At 53.0% G+C, this 17,602-nt stretch overlaps 1 protein-coding gene and 1 pseudogene across 2 annotated transcripts; both read right to left on the bottom strand.

The window, feature by feature from the left end:
- Positions 1–2,644: 2,644 nt before the first annotated feature.
- Positions 2,645–8,126, bottom strand: OPRL1 (opioid related nociceptin receptor 1). 2 transcript variants are annotated; one of them, XM_049777471.1, is made up of 4 exons: positions 7,928–8,126; positions 7,160–7,411; positions 4,886–5,358; positions 2,645–4,307 (listed from the first exon to the last, which is right to left on the bottom strand). In XM_049777471.1, exons 2-4 carry the CDS (start codon positions 7,393–7,395, stop codon positions 3,784–3,786), a joined length of 1,233 nt encoding a protein of 410 aa, XP_049633428.1. In that variant the 5' UTR covers positions 7,396–7,411; positions 7,928–8,126; the 3' UTR covers positions 2,645–3,783. The 2 variants fall into 2 exon arrangements, with proteins under 2 accessions (XP_049633428.1, XP_049633429.1); XM_049777472.1 differs by having other exon boundaries at positions 4,886–5,241.
- Positions 8,033–15,814, bottom strand: LOC126013897 (tubulin alpha-8 chain-like; annotated as a pseudogene).
- Between the last annotated feature and the right edge of the window lie 1,788 nt (positions 15,815–17,602).

Below are 17,602 nucleotides of genomic sequence, written 5' to 3'. Positions count from 1 at the left end.
GGCTGGAGCAGTGGTGCGCAGGTAGGGCATTTGCTTTGCACGCTGTCAATCCAGGACAGACCGGGGTTCAATCCCTGGAGTCCCATATGGTTCCCCCAAGCCAGGAGCGATTTCTGAGCCCATAGTCAGGAGTAACCCCTGAGCATCACCGAGGGTGGCCAAAAAAAAAAAAAAAGGCTGAGGGAGGGGCTGGAGCAGTGGTGCACAGGTAGGGCATTTGCTTTGCACGCTGTCAATCCAGGACAGACCGGGGTTCGATCCCTGGAGTCCCATATGGTTCCCCCAAGCCAGGAGCGATTTCTGAGCCCATAGTCAGGAGTAACCCCTGAGCATCACCGAGGGTGGCCAAAAAAAAAGAAAAGGCTGAGGGAGGACAGGTCAGGAAGGATGAGGGAGGACAGTAAGGAGCAAGGGCAGGGCAAGGCCAGGTCATGGAGGCAAGAGTCACTGCCAAGGCCCATAAGCAAGTGCAGGGGTGACCCGTGTGCTCCCCAGGCTGGAGGTATTGGCCACACACCTACCTGCATCCCTGCTAGGGGGACTGTGGGCTGCAAAGGTCACCAGGACCACAGTGACCCCTCCAGGGATAGGGATGGGCCTGCTGACCTCAGACACGGGGATTCAGCCAGGGCCGTGGGGACAGGTCTACTGGCCTCAGAGGGAAACTGCTGCTACAGCCTAACCCCCAAGGTGAGGAAAGTTGGACCGTGTTTCTGGCATCCCCGACCCTATCCACTCCTGCTGCCCCATAATGAGGGGCCAGAGTGAAAGCACAGCAGTAGAGCATTTGTCTTGCTCATGGCAGACCCAGGAAGAAAGCCAGATTTGGCCCCCAGCATCCCATATGGTCCCCTGAGCCTGCCAAGAGCGATTTCTGAGCTCAGAGCCAGGAGTAACCCCTGAGCACTGTTGGATATGACTCCCCCCCAAAAAAAAATGATGTGACCCTGAGGACAGCACTCACTGCATGCACCAGGCACTCAGGGTGCCCCCACTCGCCTCCTGCACCGCTGAAAAGGACAGGCTCACTGAGGCCACTTCTCAGCTGGGAGAAGGAAGGACCCTCACACAGCCCCCGGGAGTGTGAGGAACTGGAACTGTTCCTGGCAGTGCTAAATGGGCTGAGGACGGCGCACAGGCCCCCAAGCTTTCAGAGAACAAGCTGTCCTGTTGCATCTTGTCCCCTCGGCAGTCACACCTCTGCGGTGTGTGAACATACATTTGCTCCTGCGGGAGATGAAAGGTAGGGCAGACTGGGAGGGGGGAGTGAGTGGGGAGGGGGAAAGGAGGGGGAGAGGGGAAAGAAGATAGGAAAAGGGAGAGGGAAAGGGAGGGGAGGAAGATAAGAAAAGGAAGGGATGGGGAAGAAAAGGAGGGGAGGGGAGGGTGGGGAAGGAGTGGAGAGGGGAGGGTAGAAGAGGGGTCCAGTATTTGCCATAGTACAGAAGGAAGAGGGAACAAGGGAGCACAGCAGGAAGGACACTGGCCACCCACCTTCGCTCCTCAGGAGATAGAATAGTCCCTGGCCTCTGCACTGGGGTCCCAGGGAAGGGCACAGAGCCAGCCAGCCTCAGGCCAAAGCACCCCAACATAGGAACAAATAGCAGGCATCTCCTCACAGCCACCTCTCCAGGCCTCCCAGGAAGACTCAGTCGCCCCCTTAGGAAACTGAGGCACAGAGAAGCCGAAGCCCAAGGAACGCCAAAGGTGCAGGAAGAAGCTGGCTGGCTGGAGGGAGATGGAGGGACAGAAGGGCATGAGTGCAGGAGGGATGGGAGCTGCAGACAGGGACAGGGACCAGGAAGGGGACCAGTGCGCAGCTGAGACATGCCTGCAACATCCCAGGACAGCCTGGTTCCTCCCCCTGGGCACCACAGCACCCCGTCGCTTTCTGAACGCTCACAGTCACAGTGGCCCTTCCCACAGCTCCTGTTGCGCGGCCCCTGTCATTAAACCTGAGAGAGGACATGTCACAGTTGTGCTTCTGAGTCGGCGCTGGTTCCTGTGCTTACCTGTGCAGTGGCATTGCCAGTTCCTGTGTCTGTGTCTGTCCTAATATCTGTGTCTGTCTGTAATGTCTGACCCTGTGTCTATCAATGGCATCTGTCCCCAGCATCTGTATTACCACCTCTGTTGCCTTCCAAACCTGTCGTCTAAGCCCATACCTCGCACCTCTGCCTATACTATGCCATATGCACTCTGAAGACCCACGTTTAAAACATCCCATGTCTGGGGCAGGAGAGATAGCACAGCGGTAGGGCCTTCGCCTTGCATGCGGTCGACCCAGGATGAACCTGGGTTCAATCCCAAGCATCCCATGTATCCACCCCCCCCCCAACCTGCCAGGAGCAATTTCTGAGCACAGAGCCAGGAGTAACCCCTCGGGGAAAGAGAAATGGGCCAAGAGGCACGAGGCTGAGGAAACTGGGTTCTTGTTGTCTGTTGGTATCCCGGGAGCATGCAGCAGCATCAGGAGCTTGGCCCCCATTTCTCTAAGAACCTTCCTTCGCTGAAGAGAGTTCAGAGCTGTCGCTGTGCAGAGGGTGGGAGTGGCTCCATCCTCAAGCACTTTACCAAGGACAGAGCCACAGGAGGGCTCTGCACCCATTTCTCCAGCCTCAGAGAAGCCCCAGAGATGATAGGAGCCTAGTCAGAGCAGATTTATTTGGCCTTTCAAGTGCCCCAAGATGGTGGCAGGGGGGAGCATGCAGGAATTCCACATGACATACAAGAACAAGAAGGCCAACATGCTTCATAGTTACACTTTGCAGACGCACTAACGTGCCCCTGCTATGATTGTCCCCTCGGCAGGGACGGCTGCCCATCTGCACACAGACATGGGGTCTGCATGTTTAAGGGGATTGTGAAGCCCACCTGTGACAGGGAAGAGTATGGCCCCAGTGGCCATGGCCCCGAGTGGCCATAATTCCGGGGCATCCAGTCGCAGGGCATCCATACCCACTAATATCTACAGTTCTGGGGGTGTCCAAGGCCCCCCAAGGGTGTCCATCACCCTTTGAATATCCACAAAGGGTAAATGTCCACAGTTAAAGTGTCCATGACTCCTGGGTGTCCACAACCGAGTCCTCTTAAGCTGGCTCGGTGCAGCCAGGCCGGCCTCCCTCGTCCTGAAACGCCCGTACACCTACTGAGCCTGTATGGCACTGTTAGGGTGGTGAGTTCAGGTAGCCGGAAGCTCGAACCCCCATACAGACTTGGGGGCCTATCAGCCATCAGGGCTCTGTCACTGCAAACACAGATAGATCTGCCCTTACAAACATGCCTTCCAGGTCCATACAAGCACCGGTGCCAGCCATGAAACTGAGAATGGCACGGACATGGGCAGGTCCACCTTCCTGGGACCCCGCCATGAAACCTGGGACATGGGCTCTTGTGGTAATCAGCCCTGCCTGAGAGAAGGCCTCATCTGCAGGGAAGGGTATATGCAGACGAGTGACCAGAGCAGAGTCCCCTCCAAGGCTGGTCACCCTGGGTGTCAGACACACAGCTGCTCAGATGTGCAGAGACCCATGCAGATGCATGAGGCATGGAAAGCAGCATGACATCAGGATATAGTGTCCCAAACACACTTGCCTGCCATAGACATCTTGGAGTCCGGGAGGCTCCAGAGACACGCCACAGGGGCAGGTATAGAACTCTGGCCTGTGCTAAGTCCCCAAACATAGAGTTCTCAGCCTAGAGGGCAGTAACCTGCGTGAGTTCCGTGTTGGGTGTGGACGGGCTCTGCGGGCTGACAGGCACCAAGGGCAGGCCCACGCCTAGTCATGCAGGCCGTGGCACCGTCTCTGACGTCTTGCAGCCAAGGCCCACATCCTTGGCGATGCTGCGCACACAGCCCGACACCGGGGCCTCCCTGCGCAGGGCAGAGGCACAGCAGAACTTGCGGAAGCAGGCCTTGAAGTTCTCGTCCAGGAAGGCATAGAGGATGGGGTTGAGGCAGCTGTTGACATAGCCGAGGGCGGTGCAGAAGCACAGGGCTGCCACCGCAGCCTCGCTGTCTGGCTGTACACCAAGTCCCTGCACCAGCACAAAGACCTGGACAGGAGTCCAGCAGCCCACAAACACGGCCACCACCACCAACACCAGTCGCGTGATGCGTCGAAGGTTCTGGTCCTTCTCCCTGGAGCCTGACAGCAGCCGCACTCCACGTAGACGCCTGATCATGAGACTATAGCAGACGGAGATGATGAGCACCGGGATAACGAAGGAGAAGAGGAAGATGCAGATGGCGAACACGGGTCCCCAGTAGTCCTGTGGAGTTGGGATCTCCACCAGGCACTCGATCTCTGCGGGGAGACAGCTGAGGTCAGAACAGGAGTGGGGGGGGGGGTGCGGAACGGTGGCGCAAGCAGTAAGGCATCTACGTTGCTTGCGCTAGCCTAGGACAGACCATGGTTTGATCCTCCCATGTCTCATATGGTCCCCCAAGCCAGGGGCGATTTCTGAGCTCATAGCCAGGAATAACCCCTGAACGTCACCAGGTGTGGCCCCAAAACAACAAGAACAACAACAAAAAAAAGAGGGGCCGGAGAGATAGCATGGAGGTAAGGCATTTTGCCTTTCATGCAGAAGGTCATCAGTTTGAATCCCGGCGTCCCATATGGTCCCCCGTGCCTGCCAGGAGCAATTTCTGAGCATGGAGCCAGGAGTAACCCCTGAGCACTGCCGGGTGTGACCCAAAAACCACACACACACACACACACACACACAAAAAAGAACAGGGGTGGGAAAGCAGACACGGGGCAGGGCAGGGCACAGGAAAACTAGGAGCAAGGAACTGGGGTCAGAGCAGGAAGGGGAGAGGGCATTGGGGCACTGAGGGGGGGCATGGAGCAGGGAACCAGGGAGGAGCGCCGCCACTGACCTTCATCCTCCATCTGTGCCGAACCCATGACAGCCACCGGGATGCCAACGAGAGAGGCCAGGGCCCAGATGGCCACGTTGACGGCCTGAGCCTTGCTCGATGTGCGCATGTCAAGTGCACGGATGGGATGGCAGATGGCCACATAGCGGTCCACACTCATTGCGGTGAGCGTGAGGGTGCTGGTAAACATGTTGTAGTAGTCAATGGCAATGACCACCTTGCACAGGATGTTCCCAAAAGGCCAGAAACCCAGGAGGACGTCTGCTCCCTGGAAGGGCAGGGTCAACAGTACCAAGGTGTCTGCCAGGGCCAGGTTGAATATGTAGATGTTGGTGGCTGTCTTCATCTTGGTGTGTCTGCAGAGGGCCAGAGAGGGGGACTTCTGAAGGGTCCTCAGCTGCTCGGGCAGCCCAGGGCTGGGCCTTTGTGGCTCCCTCAGGCACTGCTCAGAGCCCTTGTGAGAATTCAGGCTCCTGGACCAGTGAAGGACATAGAGACTGGGTAAAGGCTGAGTGACCCCTAGATTCCTACCTGCGTGTATGTGCATACTTGTACATGTTTATGTATTGCATTGTACATGTGTGTGCGTGTTTGTGCATATGTGCGAGTGCCCAGCCCACAGCCCAGTCTCCTTGGGGACAATGGGCTTGTGGAGCCTTTCAGCAGAGGAGAGAAAGCGGGAGCTATGCAAGAAAGAAGCCGTCTTCCTCCTTCACGTCTCCCCACATCCCTCGGCACTGACCACACAGCTGCCAGAGCTCCCCACAAACCAGGAGCAGAAGTTCCTCCCTAGGGTGGGAGGGAGCTCACAGTCAAGCATTTGCAGGGACAGCTGTGAGGACCTGGATGTGTCCCAGACACCGCCAAAGGGGAAAAAAGGCCTCATGGTGTTCCTAGCCAACACTGTTGCCCAATAATCAGGGCAGGAAATGATGGCAAAGGTGACAAGGTTAGAATTGAGGGGTTTGATTGTCCTCATGAAGTTGTGAGGCTACTAGGAAAACTGAGGATGGGGTTAATATTTTTCATTTCCAACTACATGAAAGGTTGAGGTGATGGTTGAAATGGTGGTTATGATGGAACTCCTGTGGAGTGATGGAGGGAAAGGAGCTACTCTTTCTAAAAAGCTTGACTTGGGGACCGAAGAGATATTAGGGTGTTTGCCTTGCATGCAGCTGACCCAGGATGGATGGTGGTTCGAATCCCGGCATCCCATATGGTCCCCCGAGCCTGCCAAGGGTGATTTCTGAGCACAGAGCCAGGAGTAACCCCTGAGTACCACTGCTGGGTGTGGCTCAAAAAAAAAAAAAAAGCTTGATTTGGGGGGCTGGAGAGCTAATTCAGAGAGAAGAGTGTCTGCCTTGAACATGCCTTATCTAGCATCTCTCATGGTCCTCTGAGCACTGCCAGGAGTAATTCCTGAGTGCAGAGTCAGAAATGATCCCTGAGCACCTCTGGGTGTGACCAAAAAAAAAAAAAAAAGACTGAATTTTCTTTAGAGAAGTTTTTATTTTTTTCACTCTCATTGTGATGTTTTATGTCGTAAAAGATTTCCTCTAGTAGCACTTGAGTTTCACAGCCAGAGCACCACGAGAGACCTGCACTCAGAAAGATTCGTGCAAGGCTTCTGACAGCCTGGACGGATGATGCAGAAGGGCGGAGGGTCAACTGCTGTCCCTACATCAAGGGCAATTTCCAGATTTACAGCAGAGATGGCAGGAAGGAGGACGGGAGCCCGATCCTGCCTGCAGGGCCTCATCAACAAAGCCCCAGAGACCCTAACCGCCTGTCCCTGTCTGAGGGCCTTCTGCCCATTTCTGACCCCCACTGCTCCTGCCCCCCCCCCAGTTCTTTCAGAGGCTCCTAACTCAGCTGGACTCACCGAGACCTTCCCAGGCCCCCAGGCCTTCTCTCTGCCCTCTCTCACGGCAGACACAGGCCAGTCCACCGTCCACTTTGCTGGTGTCTGTCCTCCTCCACCAGTCTTCTCCCTGGCCCCTCCCTGGCCTGCATTCCACCTCTAGTCGGGTGCCAGTAGCTCCTCCTTCTGCCCTGTGTGCCTCCGCATCCACCGGAACTAAGATGCCCAAGCGGGCACCGCAGGCCGAGCCAGGAGAGGCAGCCAAAAAGCTCCAGGAACTCAATCCCAGGTTCAGACCCACTTTGAGGAGGTCACTGTCCCTGCTCTCTAGAGGAGCCTCCAGATCTCAGACTGGCTACAAGCAAGGGGCAGGCAGGGCAGGCCTGGGGCCCAGGGGCAGGGTCCCAGCTTACCTGAGGATGACGTACATGACGAGACAGTTCCCCAGCAGGCCCCCTACACACACGGCCAGGTAGAGCCCCACGATGGTGACCTTGAGACCCAGGGGCAGAAAGGCGCTGTCTCGGGTGTCATTAAGCAGCAGCGCTGGGCCCAGCATGCTGTGGTTGTAGCCCGGAAGGGACAGGTTGGCCTGCAGGTGGCTGCTGTAGAGAGCCTCCCAGAAGGGGGCGGGGAAGAGGGGCTCCATCCTTGAGCCTCTGGGCCTGTGGACACAGCACAGGGGACTGAGCAAGGCAGAGACACAGGCACACACGTGTAGACACAGGCACACGTGTACAAGGGGAGGTGTACACGGCTGCATTAGTGGGTAGGTTGCACGTGAGCATGGGTATACATACAGGCACGCCTGTACGTAGCCATGTGGACGTAGGCACAAAAACATGGACATGGAACATACAGGAGCAAGTTTGCACGTGGGGACACACGTGGATGTCAGCAGGCGCCTTTTCAGTGAGGGACCCAGACCCAGCACAGGGACATCTACCTACAGCATCCCACACAGCACATATAAGCAGCCACACTCCTGACCACACATCCACCCTAGTCCCGTGTGCTCACAGGTGAGGGGTCTGCGACACACATCAGCGCCCGCACATGCGTCCATGCACGGGCAGCAGAAAGGTGCCAAGGTCCCCACAAATGTCCAAAGCAAGGAAGCAAGGGGGCCCCCAAGCCTCCGGCACGCCACCCCACACCCAGCCTCATGGCTTTCACCTTACCTTGGCGACTTCCTCAGGAGCAGGCTCCGTAGAGCCCCCAAATTCTGGCTGGGAGCTGTCAGAGCAGCGGGGAGCTGTCAGAGCAGCAGGGAGCGTCCCCCAGGCTCAGCTCTCCTGGGAGGAAGGGGCGGTGGCACTGAGTCCTGGGAGGCACTGAAGGACCAGACACAGCCCAGCCGCAGCAGCCACGATGCTGCTGCGCAGAACCGAGCAGAAGAGCAGGGGGGTGTTGGGGGAGGAGCTGCCGCCCCAGAAGGGAGGAGCCTAAGAGAGAGGGAGGCCAGAAGATGAGGCCCAGGCTGGCAGTGGGCAACCAGTCCGCAGTGCCTGGGGACCGTCGCCAGTGCCGGCCACACACAAGATGAGGGACAGAGATGGGCTCACACACACAAATGTGCAAGACTCCAGCCGGGACCAGGCCAGACCCTCAAAGACACAGAGCAGAGAAGTGCAGACCCTTACTTAGGTGGGTTCCAGGAGAGGCTAGGACGTGGTGGCATCTCCGGTACAGACAGCATCGGGCTCTGCCCTGAGCAGTGCGTGGGCCGCTGAACACAATCAAACCTTGCTGTCCCTGGCAAGAGTGTGAAAGCTCGAGTGTGAACACAGCTGTCAGGTGCCAGAGCCAGGGGGAGAACAGCTGGGACTCAGTTATCTTACACATAGCACTAAAAGCCCCAAATTCTACCAGGAATAAGCCTGGAGCACGAAATCAAGAGTCAGCCCCAAGCATAGAGCCAGGAGTGATTCCAGAGCACAGAGCCAGGAGTCAGCCCTTGGGGCCAGAGAGGTGGTGCAAACGGTAAATTATTTACCTTGCCTGCTCTAGCCTTGGATGGACCGTGGTTTGACGCCCCAGCATCCCATATGGTCCCCCAAGCCACGAGCCATTTCTGAGCACATAGCCAGGAGTAACCCCTGAGGGTCACTGGGTGTGGCCAAAAAATAAAATGCCTGAGCACCGAGTCTGGAGTCAGCCCTGAGAAAGCAACACTGCCTGTAGCCCCCAAATCAAAATAACTATGACTATCTATTTTTTTGGTTTGGGGCCACATCTGGGTCTGGTCTCGCCACAGTCCGTGCCCTGCCCCCACGCAGCTCTCAGGAGCACCCCTCATCCCATAATCATAAAGCCATACTCCCAAAGATATTGCTCACATGCCCAGACCCCGTGCAGAGCAGCATGTTGCCCAGGATGAGGACCTGGTTGCTAGGATACCACAGCATCGTAGCTAGGATACCTGGTGGATCGGAAGCTGGTTGACCCTCAGGGCTCTGCATCCCAAACCGTCCCTAGGACTCGCAGTGACATCATCATCACTGCAACAACTCAAGGACACGGGGGAAGAGCTCTGGGGCATGTCCACAGACATGTCCACATACACTCAGGGACACAGGATGCACATACAAGCACACACAAACAAGGTAAACACTTTATGAACATTCTAGCTCATACTCAGACAGGCTTAGGCCACACAGACATGCATCTATGTACAGAAATGTGTGAACCTGAGAGCTGACATGGACAGACCTATACCCAGGAGCAAACTCTGGGGACCCCACGCCAGCTCCAAGGCCATTGCTGACCATGAGGAAGCCAAACAGCACCCTTGCTGCTCTGACCATCTGGGTTGGCCAGGTCTTACCCTGTACCTGTCCACCAACCTACAGCTGCCCTTCCTCCTGCCACCCACTGCCCCAGTTCAGTTCATGGCAAGAAGAGGGGAGGCTCACAGGACAGATGTGCAGGGCCAGCTCTGTCGCCTGGCGAGAGATGCTCACCACAGCACTTGGCCCCTCAAGAGCATACCGAGAAGGGGATTGGCCTTGGGCTCTGACTCCCAAGCAGCCAGACTAGGGCAGAGAGCACCGTGCCACATGGCGCAGTAGGGCCTGTGCAGAGGCAGAGACTGGCAGCACGGCAGACCTGCTGGGGAGGAGGGTGACCCCAGCCAAAAGTCCCCAGATAAGTGCGCATGAAGGCCATAGGCTTGGAGCACATCCAGCCCCACAGCAAAGGAGCCGAATGAGTCAGCCCATTATGGCCATGTAATGAAGCACACTTGTTGGTCTTATCCATCTCTCCCTAGCAGTGCTCAGGAGCCTCTGTAGGTGATTCCAGGAGGCTTAATGCAGGGGCCAGAAGATGCTCTTGGGGATCTGCAGTGCCTAGAGACACTTAGGGGTGCATGCAATGCTCAGGATCAAACTGGGGCTCTGTGTGGGCAAAGTATGCACCTCTGAATCTGGGCTTGCTTCTCACCTGTATTTAGAGGTTTCGTAGAGGTCACTCAGCTCAGTGATGCCCAGCATGAAAGCCCAGCAGTGCTAGAGGCCACCAAAGCAACCCCCTGATACATTCAGGAGTCATGGTGCCAGGGATCATATCAGGGCTCGTGTATGCCAGACAAGTGACACATGTGTGTCCATCACCACAGATCCAGTTCTGAAGCTTTCTTTTCTGGATCTGGCTCATTAAGGTAAGAGAGAAGGAGAGAGAGAGAGAGAGAGAGAGAGAGAGAGAGAGAGAGAGAGAGAGAGAGAGAGAGAGAGAGAGAGAACAGGGCTAAGACATGTCCCTTGGACACAGCCAGTTTCAGTTTGAGCCCTGATGGTGCCTCAGACGTGACTTCAGGGACCAGAGTGATAGCACAGCGGGAGGGCATTTGCCTTGCACACAGCTGACCTGGGAGAGATCTGGGTTCTATCTCTGGCATCCCATATGGTCCCCCGAGCCTGCCAGGAGCAATTTCTGAGCGCAGAGCCAGGAGTAACCCCTGAGCACAGACAGGTGTGGCTCCAAAACCAGAAAACAATTAACAACTAGCAGAAAATTATTTTTCTGTTTGCTAGATTTGAGGGCCATACCTGGAGGTGCTTGAGACCCTGCGAGTGCTAGAGGCTGAACCCAGGCCCAGAAGAGGTTCAATGGGTTCAGCCTGCTGAGAAGAGCCTCTCCCAGGCCCTAAACATGCCCCCCTTTATTTTTTTTTTTTTTTTTTGGTTTTTGGGACATACCCGGTGACTCCCAGGGGTTACTCCTGGCTCTGCGCTCAGAAATCGCTCCTAGATTGGGGAATTATATGGGACGCCAGGGATCAAACCCAGGTTTGTCCTGGGTCAGCCATATGCAAGGCAAATGCCCTACCACTGTGCTATTAATCTGGCCCAACCCCCCATATTTTGTTTCACTTAAAACCATAATTTTATTATGGTTAGAATCAGTAGATGACAAAAGAATTTCAAGACAACAGGAATGTAAAATTGGAAAACAAATTAATATTCTTCATCCTCATCCTCTCCATTAGCACTATCTGCTCCAACCTCTTTTTTTTTTTTTCTTTCTTTGTTTTTGGTTTTTGGGTCACACCTGGCAGCACTCAGGGGTTCCTCCTGGCTCTATGCTCAGAAATCGCTCCTGGCAGGCTCGGGGGATCAAATAGGATGCTGGGATTTGAACCAATGACCTTCTGCATGGAAGGCAAATGCCTTACCTCCATGCTATCTCTCCAGTCCCTTTGTAATCCTCAAGGGCAGCTATGTCCTCATGAAACTCAGAGAACTCTCCCTCCTCCACACCCTCACCCACCTACAGTGAACAAAGACATGCTTGACATATATCAGATCAAACTTGTGGTTCTGGTGAGCCCAGGTCTCAGCAATGGCTGTGGTGTTACTCAGCAAGCACACAGCTCACTGTACTTTGTCCAGGTCCCCACCAGGAACCATAGTGGGAGGCTGGTAACTAATACCAACTTTGAAGCCAATGGGACACCAATCCACAAACTGGATGCTACGCTTGGTCTTGATGGTGGCAATGGCAGCGTTGACATCTTTGGGGACCACATCACCACGGTATAAGAGACAACAAGGGATGTATTTACCATGGTGAGAGTCGCACTTCACCATCTGGTTGGCCGGCTCAAAGCATGCATTGGTGATCTCTGCAACAGAAAGCTGTTCATGGTAGGTTTTCTCAGCAGAGATGACAGGGGCATATGTGGCCAGAGGGAAATGAATTCAGGGATAGGGCACCAGGTTGGTCTGGAATTCTGTCAGATCGACATTCAGGGCCCCATTAAATCAGAGAGAAACAGTGATAGAGGACACTAATAAAATTAATTAGGCGGTTCAGGCGACTGTAGGTATCAAGGTTTCTACAACATATGTTGTCGAATTAATTAAATTAAAAAGAGTCCTCATCCACAACTGCGCAGAAAGTTTTCTGGCACCATAAAAAGACTTTGAGATGTGAAAATGAGTATTTATGTATGAGTAGTTTCCATGGCAGTATACTTCAAGGATGGAGAAAGCCTGTATCTCTTAGGCCAAAAAAATTTCCTTTGCAATTTCCCCAATACCTACTGTGCCTATGCAAAAAAGAAGAAGAGGAGGAGGGGGAGGAGGAGGAGGAGGAGGAAAAGGAAGGAGAAGAAGAAGAAGAAGAAGAAGAAGAAGAAGAAGAAGAAGAAGAAGAAGAAGAAGAAGAAGAAGAAGAAGAAGAAGAAGAAGAAGAAAAAGAAGAAGAAGAAGAAGAAGAAGAAGAAGAAGAAGAAGAAGAAGAAGAAGAAGAAGAAGAAGAAGAAGAAGAAGAAGAAGAATAAGAAGAAGGAGAAGGAGCAGGAGTAGGATGAGAAGGAGATGTAGAATAAGAAATAAGAAGAATTAAGAAGAAGAAGAAGAAGAAGAAGAAGAAGAAGAAGAAGAAGAAGAAGAAGAAGAAGAAGAAGAAGAAGAAGAAGGAGAAGGAGAAGGAGAAGGAGAAGGAGAAGGAGAAGGAGAAGAAGGAGAAGGAGAAGGAGAAGGAGGAGAAGGAGAAGAAGAAAGAAGAAGAAGAAGAAGAAGAAGAAGAAGAAGAAGAAGAAGAAGAAGGAAGAAGAAGAAGAAGAAGAAGAAGAAGAAGAAGAAGAAGAAGAAGAAGAAGAAGAAGAAGAAGAAGAAGAAGAAGAAGAAGAAGAAGAAGAAGAAGAAGAAGAAGAAGAAGAAGAAGAAAGAAAGAAACACAAACCTTTTTTTGTTTTTTTGGACCACACCTGTTTGATGCTCAGGGGTTACTCCTGGCTAAGGAGTGAGTGGATCGAACCGAGGCAGACACCTTATCTCTAGCGCCACCTCACCGGCCCCAAAACACAAACCTTTTTAAGTAGTTGCTGGTTTGGGTTTTTTTACTGACTATTTTTTGTTTTGTTATGTTTTGTTTTGGTTTGGTTTTGGTTTTGGTTTTGGTTTTGGTTTGATATTTATAACACCTAGACAATTCCTTCTAATATTTTTCCCTTTTCATTTCTTTTGTTTGTTTGTTTTTGTTTTTGGGCCACACCCAAAAGCAGCAGCGCTCGGGGCTACTCCTGGATCTACGCTCATAAATCGCTCCTAGCAGTCTTGGAAGACCATATGGGTTGCCAGGATTCGAACCATGATCCTTCTGCATGCAAAGCAAATACCCTACCTCCACACTATGTCTCCAGCCCCTCCCTTTTCATTTCTTATACTTCCAACAGAACCACATTACTGAAATCATCTCGCTCGGCCTCATAATTTGAGGAGGAAAAATAGACGGTACCAGGACTAGACAGTCATATGAACATTTAGTGGAAATAAAAAATTGATCAGACTTCCCAAAAAAACACAAAAAACGGGGGGGGGGGGGCTGAGACATAGCATGGAGGTAAGGCATTTGCCTTGCATGCAGAAGGACAGTGGTTGAATCCCGGTATCCTATATGGTCCCCTGAGCCTGCCAGGAGCAATTTCTGAGCGTAGAGCTAGGAGGAACCCCTGAGCGCTGCCGAGTGTGACCCAAAAATAAAAAAAAAAAAAATCAGACTTGAACACCAAATCCAAAATCAATGACAACAGAATTGATACCCAATCTACAACAAGCTGTACAAGTGGGGACCAATTACACTAGCATTCTGGGGGGTAAAGGAGGGAGAAGTGGGATGCATGCTGGGAAAAGGGGTAGAAGGAGGACAATACTGGTGGTGGGAATTCTTCTTATTCATTATCACTATGTACCTTAAATATTACTGTGAGGGGCAGGAGAGATAGCATGGAGGTAAGGCATTTGCCTTTCATGCAGAAGGTCATTAGTTCGAATCCCAGCATCCCATATGGTCCCCTGAGCCTGCCAGGAGCAATTTCTGAGCGTGGAGCCTGGAATAACCCCTGAGCGCTGCTGAGTGTGACCCAAAAACAACAACAACAACAACAACAACAACAACAATATATATATATATATATATATATATATATATATTATTGTGAAAGATTTGTAACTTACTTTGGCCACAATAAAAATAAAAAAAAAATGTCGGGTCCGGAGAGATAGCACAGCAGTGTTTGCCTTGCAAGCAGCCGATCCAGGACCAAAGGTGGTTGGTTCGAATCCCGGTGTCCCATATGGTCCCCCGTGCCTGCCAGGAGCTATTTCTGAGCAGACAGCCAGGAGTAACCCCTGAGCACCGCCGGGTGTGGCCCAAAAACCAAAAAAAAAAAAAAAAAAAAAATGTCCTCGATGGTGGTGGATGATGGTGGATGGATGGTGAGGCCTTTTTCGGCCTGCCCGGTGCCTGCAGCTTCTTTGGCATGGTGGGTCTAAGGGTTGAGGATAACGACGAATAAATGATCCACAAGCAGTCAGTAGAAGTCTGGAGACGAGCAGCTTTATTAATAAGGCCCTAGCCACCATGTGTGTATCTTACATGGCTTCTAAACTAACCTTTGAAGCAGCCCCCTTAAGCTGCCCTGCAACTAATCCTGTCTATGCTTTCTACATCCTGCATCCTTCTCCTCAAGCTTCTCTTGCTGCCTCTCCTGCTGACTCTCCTTACACTCTCAGACAACCCCTTTGTTACCTTCCATAGAAACCTCCCAGATGTAGGCTGGTCTGACCGTCAGGTAGGATTAGCATTTAGCCCTAGGGAGGGGTAACAATATGTCAAAGATGGCCTCAATGTCCACCAGGAAGGCGCAATCAGAGTGCTCCAGAGTGGTGTGGGTGGTGAGAATGGAGTTGTAGGGCTCCACCACATTAGTGGAAACTTGGGGGGGGGCTGGGTATGTGGAGAATTCAAGTTTGGACTTCTTGTCATCATCGACAGAGAGACGTTCATCAGCAGGGCGGTAAACCAGAACCGGTCCCCCCAACAAAGCTGTGAAACACTAAGAAGCCCTGAAGCCCTGTGCACTGATCAGCTAGTTTACAACTTCGGTCCAAGACAAAATCCTTGCCTATAGTGTGTTGCAAGTCAGTCCCTGAAGAGGTTGACTGATGGAGGGATGGAGGATGAGACCTTTCTCTTCCAGCTCGGAGCACGCATCTGTCACCCTGTCTAGCCGACGGTTCTGAGGTGAAACGGCGGGTAAACAGCTCGCAGACAGTCAGGCTTGTGGAAATATTAGCTTTATTCGGTGGACAAGACTGAAGTCCAAAGACTCAGCCTCAGATCCAGCAAAAAAGCCCCGGCCTTCCACAGACCCTTGTTTTTATCCCCCAGAATCAGGTACCACCCAATGGTGGGATCAGATACCAACCAATGGTGGAAGCAGAATCAGCTACTACCCTAGGGTGGGGGCAGAATGCCAGGTCACATCCTAAGGTAGGGAACAATCACCGATCAGGGTAGGGTGAGTAACATAGTAATCCCCTAAAATATTTACATACACAACATTGTGTAGTGTCCATAAGCATAGTTATTGATGCACTGGTCTGCCCCTACCTAAAGCTACCCTTTCTTATCACATCTCTCTTGCAATCCCCTGTGCTTGGCTCATGGGGCCCCCTGTCCACATACCACATCCATCAAGCTTGCATACCCCTGACTGGGCAGCTGAGTGTGGCTTATACCTGACTGGGCAGCTTACCTATCTCTGCATTTTCCTCCATGTTGGACTCTGAACATGAAGGACACCCATCTGGTAGGATTTCACACAGGATTCCCCTCTCACCACCCTTTGGGGGCCAGAGCTGCAAACCCACAGAGGCACTGAAAGGTGCCTTTCTGGTTGTTTTCATTTTGGGGGGCTTGAGGGCCACACCCGGCAACGTTCAGGGATTACTCCTGGCTCTGCAACCAAAATTGCTCCTGGCAAGCTCGGGGGACCATATGGGATGCCAGAGATCAAACCCAGGTCCATCCCAGGTCGGCAGCGTGCAAGGCAAATTCTCTACCAATGTGCTCCAGTCCTTGAAAGGTCCCTTTCGAAGGGAGGGTCAGCCCCTGGCTTCCCTATGATTCACTTTCCCTACCATCGCCAGGAGCCAGCGAGCCCCTTCCCTCCTCTACATCTCTGGATTGGACCAGGAAGTGGAGAAGAGGGCCCAGGATGCTCCATCTCCAGAACTTTCCCATGTGGGGCTAAGGGGCCTATGACAGCGACAACCAAGGCTAGGCAAATGTGTACCCAGAAAGAATGGCCAGGGGATCAGTCAGGCTCACCACTGGCCCTGGAGACCATTACCTCAACAAGTTGATTGAGGCTAAATCCCCAGGCCACGTGAAATGGCAAATGTGGGGGGACAAGCATCCAGGACCAGACTGATCAGGGGTGGAGGGTTTGCAGAACAGACTGTGAAAGCTCCTAAAAGCACAGAGGGACACGGAATCCACTTATCCACCCACAAAAGCCAGAAAAGAACTAAGGGGAATTATCACCAGTCTCCAGCAGAAACTTCCCAAAGTCAGGCCTTCCCTAGGGGACCCTAGAACCCCAAGAGAAATGGCAGCAAGCATGCCACGGGGCAGCAGAGAGTAGGGTGTCAGGAAGTCAGCGGGGGCAGCAGCTAACCTGACTTCGGCAAAGACTAAGCAGCAAATGACAGCTAGTTCTTTTTTTTTTTAGTATCTTTATTTAAACACCTTGATTACAAACACAATTGTAGTTGGGTTGCAGTCATGACAGCTAGTTCTAAGTGAGACACAGCACATAGGTCAGCCATGGAAGAACCAAGTCGGGCTTATCCTGAGCTTGAGCCCATGGGTTAAAGGTCAGGGCAGGAGTCTGGGCCCCCTCTGCAGGGCTGTGTCGGGAGGAGCCTGGAAGGGGACCCTGGTCTCTCCTTTCTGTGAACACACCTTCGAGAAAGTAGAAGTGGGCAAAGGCCTCAAGTGGTAATCTCATCACAGAGCCCCCAAACTATGCCCCAAGATCTTTCCACTAGGACCCTGGGTCCTCAACCCCAGAGAAATGTGGCCCCGGGTCCCCAAAATGAGAAGGCATTAGGATAAGCCAGATGACTCCTGAGAGTGTCACTTCAACCAGGCCTGGCCTCCAGGAGGATGCAGTACCCTGTGCTCTTGTAGTCGGGTGGATCCAGTCTGAGGGGGAAGGGGAGACACCAGGTTGCCTAGCAACCAGTCAACAAGCCCCCAGAGGGCCTGGGCTCAGTCAGAGAACCCAGATCTGGGGTCCAGGAGCAAAGTGCAGAGGTACAGATGGGGTCCAGGGTCCAAAAGGGCAGAGGTACGGACAGGGTCTGGGATCCCAGGTCCAGGAAAGTAGAGGTACAGGCTGAGACTGGGCATCCGGAGGGCCAAGCTTTAAACCCTCTGGTTACCAGAAAAGGGGGATGGTGATCCCCAAGAGAGACAGACAGAAACTGTGACTCTGCTGTTTTGTTTTGTTTTGTTTTGTTGTTCTTGGGACACACACAGCAGTGCTCAGGGCTTACTCC

This window comes from Suncus etruscus, chromosome 7 (genome assembly GCF_024139225.1).
Source record: "Suncus etruscus isolate mSunEtr1 chromosome 7, mSunEtr1.pri.cur, whole genome shotgun sequence".
NCBI classification, from domain to species: domain Eukaryota; kingdom Metazoa; phylum Chordata; class Mammalia; order Eulipotyphla; family Soricidae; genus Suncus; species Suncus etruscus.
Note: the sequence above shows the minus strand (reverse complement) of the source record. Positions and strands in the feature narration are given on the sequence as shown.

Bases quoted from the DNA above. Each gene is read 5' to 3' on its own strand.
- OPRL1 (XM_049777471.1), bottom strand. From the start codon at position 7,395: ATGGAGCCCCTCTTCCCCGCCCCCTTCTGGGAGGCTCTCTACAGCAGC. The intron at 5,359-7,159 runs GTAAGCTGGGAC...TCACTGGTCCAG, and splicing joins GTCATGTACGTCATCCTCAG to GAGCCTGAATTCTCACAAGG. The intron at 4,308-4,885 runs GTCAGTGGCGGC...GTCTCCCCGCAG, and splicing joins GGCACAGATGGAGGATGAAG to AGATCGAGTGCCTGGTGGAG.